Below are 12,069 nucleotides of genomic sequence, written 5' to 3'. Positions count from 1 at the left end.
TTTACATTTTTACTAAAACCAAAAACTGGTTTTGAACAGGCAATGAAATTGGTTTACTTGCCTTGTTTTGACTTTTCTTTGGCAGCAAATTATACTTCGATTTAAGACAATTTCACATACTGATACATTACCAGAAAATTTTCAATATAACATTACAATTTGTAACTGCATGGAGTCATTTTAAAATTAAAATTATTGAGAAAACTAGTATGAATTAAGTTTAAAATGATAAGGTTTTCAAATGCTATTTGTTAGATACTTAGATTCCAGCTTTTGACAACTTCAAAAGAAACATTTATCCCTTTTTTTTGGCTGGAATAATACATGATACAAGTATGTTTATAAACCTTGGCTAATATTTATTGTAGCACTAATAAAATGCAATAATGAAACATTAATTCTACTAAATTTAAAGTGGTTCTGAAACTGCTTTATAACTGATATTAAAAACTAGTTTTCTTGAAAATCAGTTAACTAATTTGAAGAATTTCTGGATTTTACCAGCACTAGTTTAAAGCATTGGAAATGATACATTCCTTGAAAGAGTGTTGCACAACTTTTTATGGTATATTCATCCAAGTAGACTTACTTAAAACTTATTGTAATTTACTTTGTTCTTAAGTTAATGGCAGGGAACATTTGCAAATGAAAGATTTCATTTTTTCAATAAATTGCCATCTCGTTCTTTCTTTTCCAAAAAAAAAAAAAAAAAAAAAAAACCAAATACATAAAATGTTCTATTAGATATAGAAAGTCTCACCTCATGGATTCTCTAAAAAACAAAACATTTTTAATTCAAAAATCAGTTGGTCATGTTTTAACAATCAGTTTTTTATTCAGTTATTCTATAGAGTTGATTTCTAGGAATCAGTACTAGTGAATAACAATTTAGTATATTGTTATGAAGATAAAATATTAAAAAATGTATGGTCTATTTAGCTATTTATCTACCATATAAAGATGAATAATTGTAATACTTGCATGTAATGAAAGGCTATCTAATATCTGATATTATTCATTTGTAATGCGAAGGAATTTTCATTTAAATGTTAAATACAAATAAATACAGTAGAGAGTCATTTATCCGAATCAGTTGGGGACTCGGGTTGTTTGGATAACTGATTATGTACGAAAAAATATGTTAACCTGTCCGATGTTGAAATTTTTCTCCGTTGTGTGTCGCTTTGTGTTGAATTTTCGTCAATTTTAAGCCTAACGAAAATTTTTATAATAATAATCGAGGCTATTGTATCGTTAAAAATTATTTCTTTATTTTGTACAAACAAAATAAATATATTGAAAAATATAAAAACATAAAAATTATACTTTAGAAGTAAATCTAGTATCAAAAACGTTCGATTCAGCACTACACAGTCCGACTGGAAGGCGTTTGGATAACCCGATGTTTCGGATAACTGGTGTTTGGATAAACGGCTCTCTACTGTAATTATTTGATAATTCATACAGTGTGTTGATACAATGCTCTATATTAGTGATCCCCAAAGTGGTCAATAAGAGTTCTCCAGGGGTTGGTTAATACACGAGGGTCGAAAGGAGGTCGATTAATACCAAAGAGGATCAATTAAACTGTCTAAGAAAAAAATAGAATATTCCAATAAAATTTCAAAATATGGATATGATCATCTACTGACTACCCTAGTTATAACATGAGTTTTGCCTTAGCTTATGCTGCTTTAAGCATGTGTTACTCTGTTTTCATGCATCTGGCAACTGTACTAGTGTTGCAAACGTGTTATGAATGCTGGTAGTTCATTATACACAGACATACGTTGCATTGTTATACTCTAGTAGGGTTGTCACTCTAAGTATTTTATATCTAAATGTAGATATTTTGTCCTTTACAAAGAAAATATCGTAATATATCGAAAATCATTAACCCTTTACCACTGCCATCTTGTTTATGTTTATTTTGTAAACTGTCTGACAACAATATAGGTCACTCAGGCGATATTATTTTAAAAATTCATCAAAAATCAAATTATTATTATGTTCATATAAAAAAAATCACATACATTTATTAATATAAAATTAGTTTAATAGTTTAGAATAATTATAATTTCTTCCAATTCTAAATATCTATTGTTAGCAAAAGATGGCAACACTGCACTCTGAGAATAAACAGGTAGTTTTTTATAGCTCGTGCAGGAGTAAGTTGTGTGTCTTACTGCTGCTGTTTTGTTGTGCTGAAAACATATTGTGTTTTTCATATTAAAAATCTGATTTTAATACCCACAATGTCGGCTACCAATGCTAAGAAGAAATGCAGACAATATTCACAGGAGTATTTGAAATATGGTTTTGTGCCATCATTCACTAATGAAATTATTCCTATGTGCTTATTATGTGAAAAAACTTTCAGCAATGATGCTATGAAGCCGGCGAAAATGAAAGACCACTTGGAAAGGATCCATTCTGATAAGAAAAACAAAGATTTTGAGTATTTCAAAATACTAAAAGAGAAATTGAGAGCTATAAAAGATGTAATTGAAAATGTTATGAAGAAAGACTAGTTTTAAAATGCATACCATTAAGTGCAAATACTGTGCAGTGACGTATTGAGGAAATGGCCGATGATGTGAAAAGAACTTTGACCTCTGAGCTCCAGCATTGTAAGTTTGCTATTCAGCTTGACGAATTAACTTTCGGAAGTACAAATCTTCTCATGGCTTATGTTAGGTTTCATAGCCCATCCCTGAATGACACTGTTGATGACTTTCTATTTGATAAGTATTTTGAAACTGATTCAAAAGATGAGAGAATTTTTTCATATTTGCAAGATTATTTGAACAAGCACAGCATTACTTTCGGGAATATTACTGCTGTAGCTACTGACAGTGCACCTGATATGGTAGGCCGTTACAGAGGATTTTTCATCTCTCTGAAGGAAAAGGTTTCTAAAGTACATACTGTTCACTGTGTCCTACACAAGCAGCATCTTGTAGCCAAAAAAACTGAGTGGCAAACTTCATGATACTCTAAAAGTGTGCATCAGGTCAAGAAATAAAATTAAAGCTCATCCTCTTAATTCCTGACCGTTCGTGAAGTAATGTGAAGAAAATGATGAAACTTTCAACAAATTACTTTTGCACACTGAGGTAAGGTGGTTGTCAAGAGGTAATAGTTTGCAGAGGCTTGTTGACTTCTATGACTCGGCTGAAGAGTTTCTTAGGAATGTGGATCCATCACTATGTGACAAGTTAAAACAGTGCAAGAACTGTCAGTTCTGTTTGGCAGACCTTTATCTGAAATTTAATATAGTATAGAAGCATTTGCAAGGAAAAAACATTACAATTGTTCAAGCTCAAACAACTATAATGGCCTTTCAAGTAAAAATGGAGCTATTTAAATCTTCACTGGCATGAACCGATTTTAAATATTTTTCAAACTTGCAAGTACTAAAAGAAAATGAAAAAATTTCTGACTGTGATTTGGAGATATATATTAAACATCTTGATAAATTAAGAGAAGACTTTAAAACACGTTTCAAAGACTTGGAGAATACGCATGTTCTCGAATGGTTTGCTAATCCATTTGATGTAAAAAGAGATAATGAAGGTAGTGAACCTGACTTAGAAGATGAACTGATTGAAATATGTGTAGATCTCAAAGCTAATGCGTTGTTTAAAAATAAAAACCTCAGTGAATTTTGGAGCAATAACGATATTGCCACTAAATATTTCAAGCTCAGAGCAGAAGCCAAACCTTTCCTACTTGCATTCCCAACTTCATACGTGGTTGAAGCTGGTTTTAGCCATGCAAATGCAATTTTGACAAAACAGAGGAACAGATTGAACTTGGAAAACTGTTGTGATTTGCGACTAAAACTTACCAATTTTTAACTGAATATCAATAATCTTGCTGCTTCACTTCAGACACATTCATCTCACTAATATCAACTATTTTAATAAAAAGGTATGTTAACATACAGGATGTTTTTTTAAATTGACGGTACTCAGAGACATCTGTAGAGCAATCTAACAGCCAGACTGTCACCAAATTTGGGAGAGTGACTAAGGATGACATGGGAAAGAGATTCCGCAAAGAAAAAAGTAGTACCAAATTTGCCAGTAGGGGTGGATTTGGCACTGTTGTAGTGAAACAGCTAAGAATTTGCATAATGCACTGGTAACACCTCAAAATCCAAATTCACAATGACGTGGTCGACAGCAGCACCACCTAATTTGAGCTTAAAAGACAAGGACAAAAGTCCAAAGCGCATTCTGGATGTCAGCAGAGTTCAACATGCATCTTTCATTACCTCAATGTGCATTGCTTGTGAAACTTTATTATCATAACCAATCGAGCGCACCAGACACACTTTGTGAGTTTAGAACCTGTAACAACCTGCGCAAAGGTCCTCTATCAATTAATGTATTGAAAGACTTGATAAAGAAATTTGAAGAGACAGAATCCTTATCAGTTCAGTCTGGTAGACAGTGGAAACTGGTGTCTGCACAGACAGTTAGTGATGTTGTGACTGCACTTGTTGAAAGTTCACAGGGGATCATTGCTGGTAGTAGCAATTCCTGGGGAGTGGCATGACAATTAGAAATGACACATTCGACAGTATGGCAAGTTCTGCAAAAAGTTCTCAAATTCTATCTGTACAAGATAAGCCACCTGCAAGAATTAAAACCAAATGATCATGCTATGTGGTTGACATTTGTTCTAACATTTCTTGCCAGGATGGAGTGGACGATGCTTGGCCATGGATAATTCTCTGGGGAGATGAGGCCCATCTTTACATAAATGAGGATGTGAACACTCAAAATTGTTGCATTTGGGCATCAGAACACCCTAGGAGGTTGTGCAAATCCCATTGCATTCACCGAAACTTACTGTTTGGTATGGCTTTACAGCAGATTTTATCATCGGACCATTGTTTTTTGAGAACATCACTCGAACAGGACCGCAGACCTGTACTGTTACTAAGGAAAGTTATCATGATATGCTGACTAATTTTGTCATTCCACAACTTCAGCAATGACAATGCCTGGATGAGACAATCTTTATGCAGGATGGAACACCACCACACATTGGTCTCACAGTGCAGAATTTGTTGTGCCAGCACTTCACTGAAGAAAGGGTTGTCAGTCGCTTTTTTCCACTTGCATGGCTTCCTCGCTCCCTGGACCTATGTGACTTTTACTTTTACTTTATACCCATGTGGCTTTTTCCTGTGGGGTTACTTAAAGTCCAAGACTATCTTGGTAGTGTCCCAAACTTGATGACCTTGAAGGACAACATTTCTCAAACTGTGATGAACATTCCTGTGGACATGTAATGTTCAGCTGTAGAGAATATGGTGTTCAGGCTGCAATGTGTTGTCCAGCAGGACGGTGGTCACATTGAAGGAGGGAGAAGGTTATTTGCTGATTAAACTTTTGTTATTGCACTGAAACCTCTGATTATTCTTTCTGTGTTTTTTAATTGCAGCTGGGTTTTATGCAAATTCTTAGCTGTTTTGCCACAACATCGCCAAACCACCCCTACCAGCGAATTTGGGTACTACTATTTTTTCTTTGCGGAATCTCTTTTCCATGTCGTCCTTAGTAACTCTCCCAAATTTGGCAACAGTCCAGCTGTTAGATTGCTCTACAGATGTCTCTGAGTACTGTCAGTTTAAAAAAAACACCCTGTATTTTTGAGGTATTCAGTAGTAGTTGCAAAATGACAGTAAGAGGTTTTTTTCATCCAAAATAATTTATGTTATGTTTTCAAAGACAATTGTGTATTTTATGTATTATGACATGTACGGTTTAAGAACTATAGGCAAATTTCCATCTATCCATAATTTTGCTATTATTTTTTAAGATTATAAATCAGTGGAAAATATCCCCTTTTTCTGTTAATGTTATTGGGTGGATTTTATAAGATATGGGAACTATAAATTCTTTCATTGAGTTGTTATGCAGGTCTCCTTATTGCTTAACATCAGAAATGCAAAGAATGATTTAATGTTTTTGTTAAATACTTAATCTGAGGGTTGATAAGAAGGCAAATATTCTATGAAGGGATTGACGGGATAAAAAGTTTGGGAACCCCTATTCTAAAAGAATAACAAAAAATCTGCTTTATTGGAGTCATTCAAACAAGTTCCAATAAACTAGATTTTTGTTATATTTTAAAGAATTTTGATTTGTTTTCATTATTGAGTTCTGATACTTTGTAAGTTTTGCTTACATTTATTTTGCAACTAGTCATAAACTCTACATTTAAAAGTCCTTTGTAAACAACCTTAACATTTTTGAAACAGACCTTCATCTTCACATCTTATTCAAAAAACCTTCAATTCTGTTAATCATCAGTCAAATAAATTTTTAAATTTGTTCCAATTCTTTTAAACTTGCCCAGTGTTTCAGAGTTTTAATGCTTTTTACTTTTTAAAAAGTATGTACATTTTTAATAATAAAATAAAAGTGAAATAATTTAATTAAACCATATTTGTTATGATCAGTACATCTGTTTACTTTAAGAGAATCTACCACATTAATAGGCTGAGAAATGAAAATAAATTTTCCTTTGACACCAAAAACCAAAAAGAAGGTGAACAAAGTGAATAAATAAATAATGAACAAGATATGATATTAAAAACAAAAAATAAAATAAAAAGAACAAAGTTGTGATTTATGTATCCTCCTGTAATCAACTTTGTTCTTTTTGTTTTTATTTCTAATTTTTGTTATAATAATTTATAATAATGATTGTTATATTACATTAGACTCTACTTATTGTTATCAATCATTCATTTTATTCATAATCAGTTAATTTGGGAAAATAAAATGATCTAAATTATATAAAATTCAAATAATTTAATTGTAAATAGATCTATAAATGAATTGATTTCAAATGTTTTATTGACAAGTCTCCTTGGATCACCTTATATCTATTTTTACCATTTTGCATTATTTGAATGTGTCATAAGATATCGGTTGGTATTTTTTCTAGGGTGCTTTTAGTCTACATGGTGGGAAAAGAAAGTCATCTAACACCTCTTCTACAGAATATAGAATGTAACCAAAGTTAATTCTCTCATGTCATGAACACATTAGACCAAGGAGGGAAACAGACTAATGTGTATTATGTGCACGGCCAACCTCTTGATGGTGGCCATATTGAATGCAACTTCGAAACTATAAACGGGAAGGGATCATGTGACACATTATTTAGGGTCAGAATTTCATAAGGAATTGATTGCTAAAAGAGTTTATTGACCTACCTTAAACAGTTACAGAATTATGGACATTGCATGATGGGCTCAATGTACAATCTTTGGATTTATTCTATATTTAGCAGGGGTGTTACATGGCTTTCTTTCCCACCCTTTAGATTCTCATATGAATGTATCAGTAGTAAGCTGTTGTTTATTTATTTTAATTGATTTTACAGTATATTTTTTATAATTGCTATTTTTAACATAAGTAAAAAAACATATAAATTATTTATCTAGGAATCTGTAATAAAGTTGAAAGTACCTCTAGTAAAGAAAAGTGTAATTGAAAATGGAATGCTTAATTTGAATTTTGATAGGTACTTCAAAAATTTTTATATTATTATTATTATTATTGTTATTTTGTTTACAGTTCAATAAAAATCTTCTAAAATAAAATTAAAATGTTTTAATTTGTTTTTTTTTAATCATAATTATTGAATTAATAAGATTGTCTTGCAATATTATAAGAGTTGATTCATAAATAAGTTTTTTCCTTTAAATAAAGTAGTTTAATTTGGTAAGAAGTAGAATAATTTGAATAGTTTTAAAAAGTAGCAAAAATAATTTATTTTAATCACATATATTCATTTTTTTAACATTATCATCAACTAGAGTGATGATAATGTAATTTTTTAAATATTCAATCCCATTCTTGCATTCTGTGCATGAAAAATCTTTCTGGTTTTTGTTTTTGATTCATTCTTATACAGTGAACATACATCAGCATGAACTTCAGTTTCTGATGTAAAGTTTCTTGATCCTTAAAGTTGAGTATGGTTTCTTGACCTAGCATTTAATTTTCGGAACAACCAGAAGTCTAATGGTGCCAGATCTGGACTGTATTCTATATCTTTTTGTTAAATTAGATGCTTAAATATTTTCAGTATTTCCTTACTATTGTGAGAAGGTACAACACTACCCTAGCAGGATATGACACCACCTGTGATTTATGTCCATAGAAAACCTTTTTAACATGCACACAAGTAGTCGCACATGGGGAACTTCAGGAAAGTGAAGGGAGGAGGAGATTGAGAGACAGGGAATCCAGAAGTGATTCACTCTACTACTAACTTAACAATAAAAACAACAAAGATTTATTTGAACATAAGAGATTATCAATGTACTGTACACTTCAAAACTGGAGCAGAAACTACATGTAGCAGAGAACTATCACTAAATGCTACATAATCAACATTTAACATAGTTTATCAAAGAATATTACAATATAAACCATTTATATTCCAACATGCCTTAGTAATTTACTAACAGAGAGAGTTTGTAATTAGTTTGTGTGAGGATAGTTACCTCCAAACCATGTTCCTTGAGAGTTCTCTCATAAGGTCCTTTCTTTTCTGGATAGATAGTTTTAACAAATATGATAATGAATATTGATGAAGATAAAAGTTCTTTGTGTTGATAGAAGAGGAGGAGGTCATCCTTGTGAAAGGAAGATCAAATTGGATGAGGATATGGAAGGGCACAATTTCACTTTCTTCAGAACTTCTCCTAAGAACAGGAGCTGTCTGACACAAGTGTAACTGGAATTACTAGATGACAAGAGGACAGCAGGCAAACTTTCTGACCTTCCTTCATCTTCCCCTTTTAAATTATCCTTCTTTTCTGTGTATCTGGACATCCCCAAATTTGGTTAAAATCAGATAGAGAGTAAGATTTTTCTTGTCAAACTTCTTTAGGTGAGTTGAACTCAACAGATGATGTGTCATTTCAAAAGGAAGCATTATCAAGAGATAAAATCTCATGAACTCCGTTGATTTCAAGATTTTTAGCTTTGTTGAACTTTATAAACTTTGAGATTTGAATTAAATTAAAAACACTAGCCTAGGATCTCATACTATCGTGTAGTCATCATGATGAAAAGGATTGCTCTTTCTAACCTTATACCCTATTCACACCATAAACTTTAAGTAAGATTAATATTTAAGCAAGATTAAATTTTTGTTCACTATGAAATTTGGTCCACTTAGAATAATGACATAATGTAAGTAATATTTATTTGCAGAAATATTCACAAATTAATACAAGAAATTAATTATTGGGAACAGATGAAATTTGAAATTCCTCAATTTCTAAATGATATTAATGTAAGGAAAAATGATATTTTAAAAATTCGAGAAAATGTTATGGTTGTTATTCGAGAATATAATGGGTAAGTGTTTTGTTTTGATAACATACATCTATTTTTTCAATTTGTATATCTTATAATGTAATTTTTTTTTAATTACATCAGAAAATAAATATTCTAGACAAAAATGTGTGTATTTCAATATATTGTAATGAACTAATATACCGAGGTATATTATTTCTATAAGATGGGTAGAAAATGAGGACTTCACAAGACAAGTAACAGGAAATTAAAAAACACGTTTATTTACATACACACTGGGTATCAGTTAACTTAATGCTATGAATTACAAAGGTTAGACACACGCCTAATTAATTACAAAATTTCGGTCCTTCCGACAATCAAACAAAAATAACACTAAAAAAATTGAGCATGTAAACTTACAATAATTAAACAATGTGTACTTCCATCTTCCTGGCACAGAATGGGAGACCCTTCTAGTTAACGATCCTTTCTTTACTCAAAATGTTGTATACGTCCACCATGTGTTTGTTGATACTTGGTAATTCGTATTCCCTTGAAGACCGTCCAAACATCTGAAGCGCCAGTCGAAGAAAAGGTCCTTTTTTAGGTCGTACGTTCATTTTTATACTTCCCTCCATCCGGGGAATTTTTAGGTCACGTGATATAAGGTAAACCAATCGGCAGGGTGTAGCCGTATGATGCAATACACAGTGAAATGTGACAAATGAAAAGAAGAACAATAAAAATAAACCCGACACGGTTAATGGAATACAAAATAAAAATTACAAAACAATATAGAAATTAAATACAATTGTCACGTAGCACTACAATATTTACATTTTATCAGTCTAAGTAACAACTTTATATATAAATAAATATTAGTATTATTCTTATGGATGATAATGATGATGATACAAAGTATGTATATATTTGATAATACATGTGTATTTGTATCCAGAGGTTTTTGTAAAACAAAGTCAAAATAAGGCCAATTATTTTTAAAACATATCTATCTCTCAGTGTTTATTTGAAGACCTGGGGTTTTTTCAAGGCCAGAGTTTATCATCTTGCAACAGGAGACAAGTGGGAAAAAATTGAAATAAATACTTTAATTACTTGTATATTTTTTAAGTTATCAAGAAAAGCAGCTATCATTTATTGACTATCGTTATGGTTTACAGTTACAACATTTGAAATAATTATTGTTTTCATAGTTACCTCAATACAGCATCTTCTAATTTAATTATTACATTGTCATTCATGTCTGCTTCAATGTCATTTTAGGAATCAAGATCTTGACTGCCATCATGTGGTTCAAATTTACCATCTCTTTTGGAAAGCGATGATGAGTTTGAATTAGAGTTTTCCTAATTATTCTTCAGCTGATAAGCTCTTTATGACTTCCCTTGCTCAATATTCACAAATATTTATAATTTTATTTCAAAAAATATTTTCATAAGTAGTAAGTACTGTCTGACTTCATACAATTATAAGAGATTTAAACTTTTTACCTGTCACTCTAAACTATATATATATATATATTAGCTATATGGTACTGTTCTTCAAAATATATTATGTGTTTCAATCTGGGATTTATTTTTAACAGCACATTTATTCTCTGGAGTTTATTTAAAGACAGATTTATTTGAATCCTGGATTTAATTGAAGAACCATAGATACACCAACAACACACAAACAAAATAACTTTTTGATAGCTTTGTCTTGAACTCAGTCCATGATAATATTAAGCATTAGCATCAACTGAGTTGGACTCTGTTCTCTCACAGTAATAACAATGATTAAATCTATTATCATATATTTTATTAATAAGTGTAAAAAATATATAGTAGGATGTATATTTACAGGATATATGATAAGTTTAATTATTAAAAACAAGGTCTGAAGAAGTGTTTTAATTTTTTTATTATAAGAAAACATTAATGTAATACTATTTAAGATATAATTGTCAATTTTAAAAGTTTTATATAATGCAATGATGTTATTTATAGCACTCACTAGCACTGGCAGTCCTCTTTTATCCATTTGGCTAAATGGGCTACAGCCCAGGGCATCATTGATCCAACATTACAACATATATAGGTATCAACTCATACAACACGGTACTTCTACAATATGGTTTTGTTCTAACACTGTTTGAAATTGGGGATATCCCTGTACAACATAACTTCCAGTTTTGATTAAACATAGTTTTGGAAAGGCACTGTATAAGATTTCACAATTTTTAAGTGCAAACTACATTATTATTATTATTATTTTTATTTAAGTAAGCATGTGTGTTGTCTCAAATTTGTTCACAGATTTTAGAATATTGAAATTTTAAAATTATTTTGTCAGGTTTACTTTAATGAAAACTGATAGTGCAATTTTTTCCTTCCTTGTCCTAACTTTCCTATCAATCAGGTGTCATTGTCGCTCCTTTCAGACTTTAGCTCCTAAGAGTGTTTTTTTTTTTTATAGATTAATCTTTGTATTTAGTAAAGTTTATTTAAACATTTTTAGGTAAGTGTTATTAAGCTCTTGTTTTTAACTGTACGTAAGCAACCATTTGTAAAATGATGAATGAAATACATTGTTATCTTGATATTTAAACAATTCAGTATTTGAACACAAATTCTGGAAAAAATTGCTTGATACTCAACTGAACAAATGTAATCTGCTAGAACAAATTTTTGATCAATAACATATTTTTATTTTGTCATCCATAAAA

The 12,069-nt window shown here is 30.9% G+C and overlaps 1 protein-coding gene across 1 annotated transcript in view; it reads left to right on the top strand.

Annotated features, from left to right (window-relative positions):
- Positions 1 to 12,069, top strand: part of LOC136980687 (dynein axonemal heavy chain 2-like) — a 647,596-nt gene that overhangs the window by 320,121 nt on the left and 315,406 nt on the right. Inside the window, exons 9-10 of the mRNA XM_067276853.1 lie at positions 7,472 to 7,551; positions 9,255 to 9,401. Of these exons, the coding sequence (XP_067132954.1) occupies positions 7,472 to 7,551; positions 9,255 to 9,401 (227 nt within the window). The remainder of the gene's footprint in view (positions 1 to 7,471; positions 7,552 to 9,254; positions 9,402 to 12,069) is intronic.

The sequence above is a fragment of the Centruroides vittatus genome, unplaced genomic scaffold (genome assembly GCF_030686945.1).
Source record: "Centruroides vittatus isolate TY-2023 unplaced genomic scaffold, ASM3068694v2 contig_717, whole genome shotgun sequence".
Taxonomy (NCBI): domain Eukaryota; kingdom Metazoa; phylum Arthropoda; class Arachnida; order Scorpiones; family Buthidae; genus Centruroides; species Centruroides vittatus.
Note: the sequence above shows the minus strand (reverse complement) of the source record. Positions and strands in the feature narration are given on the sequence as shown.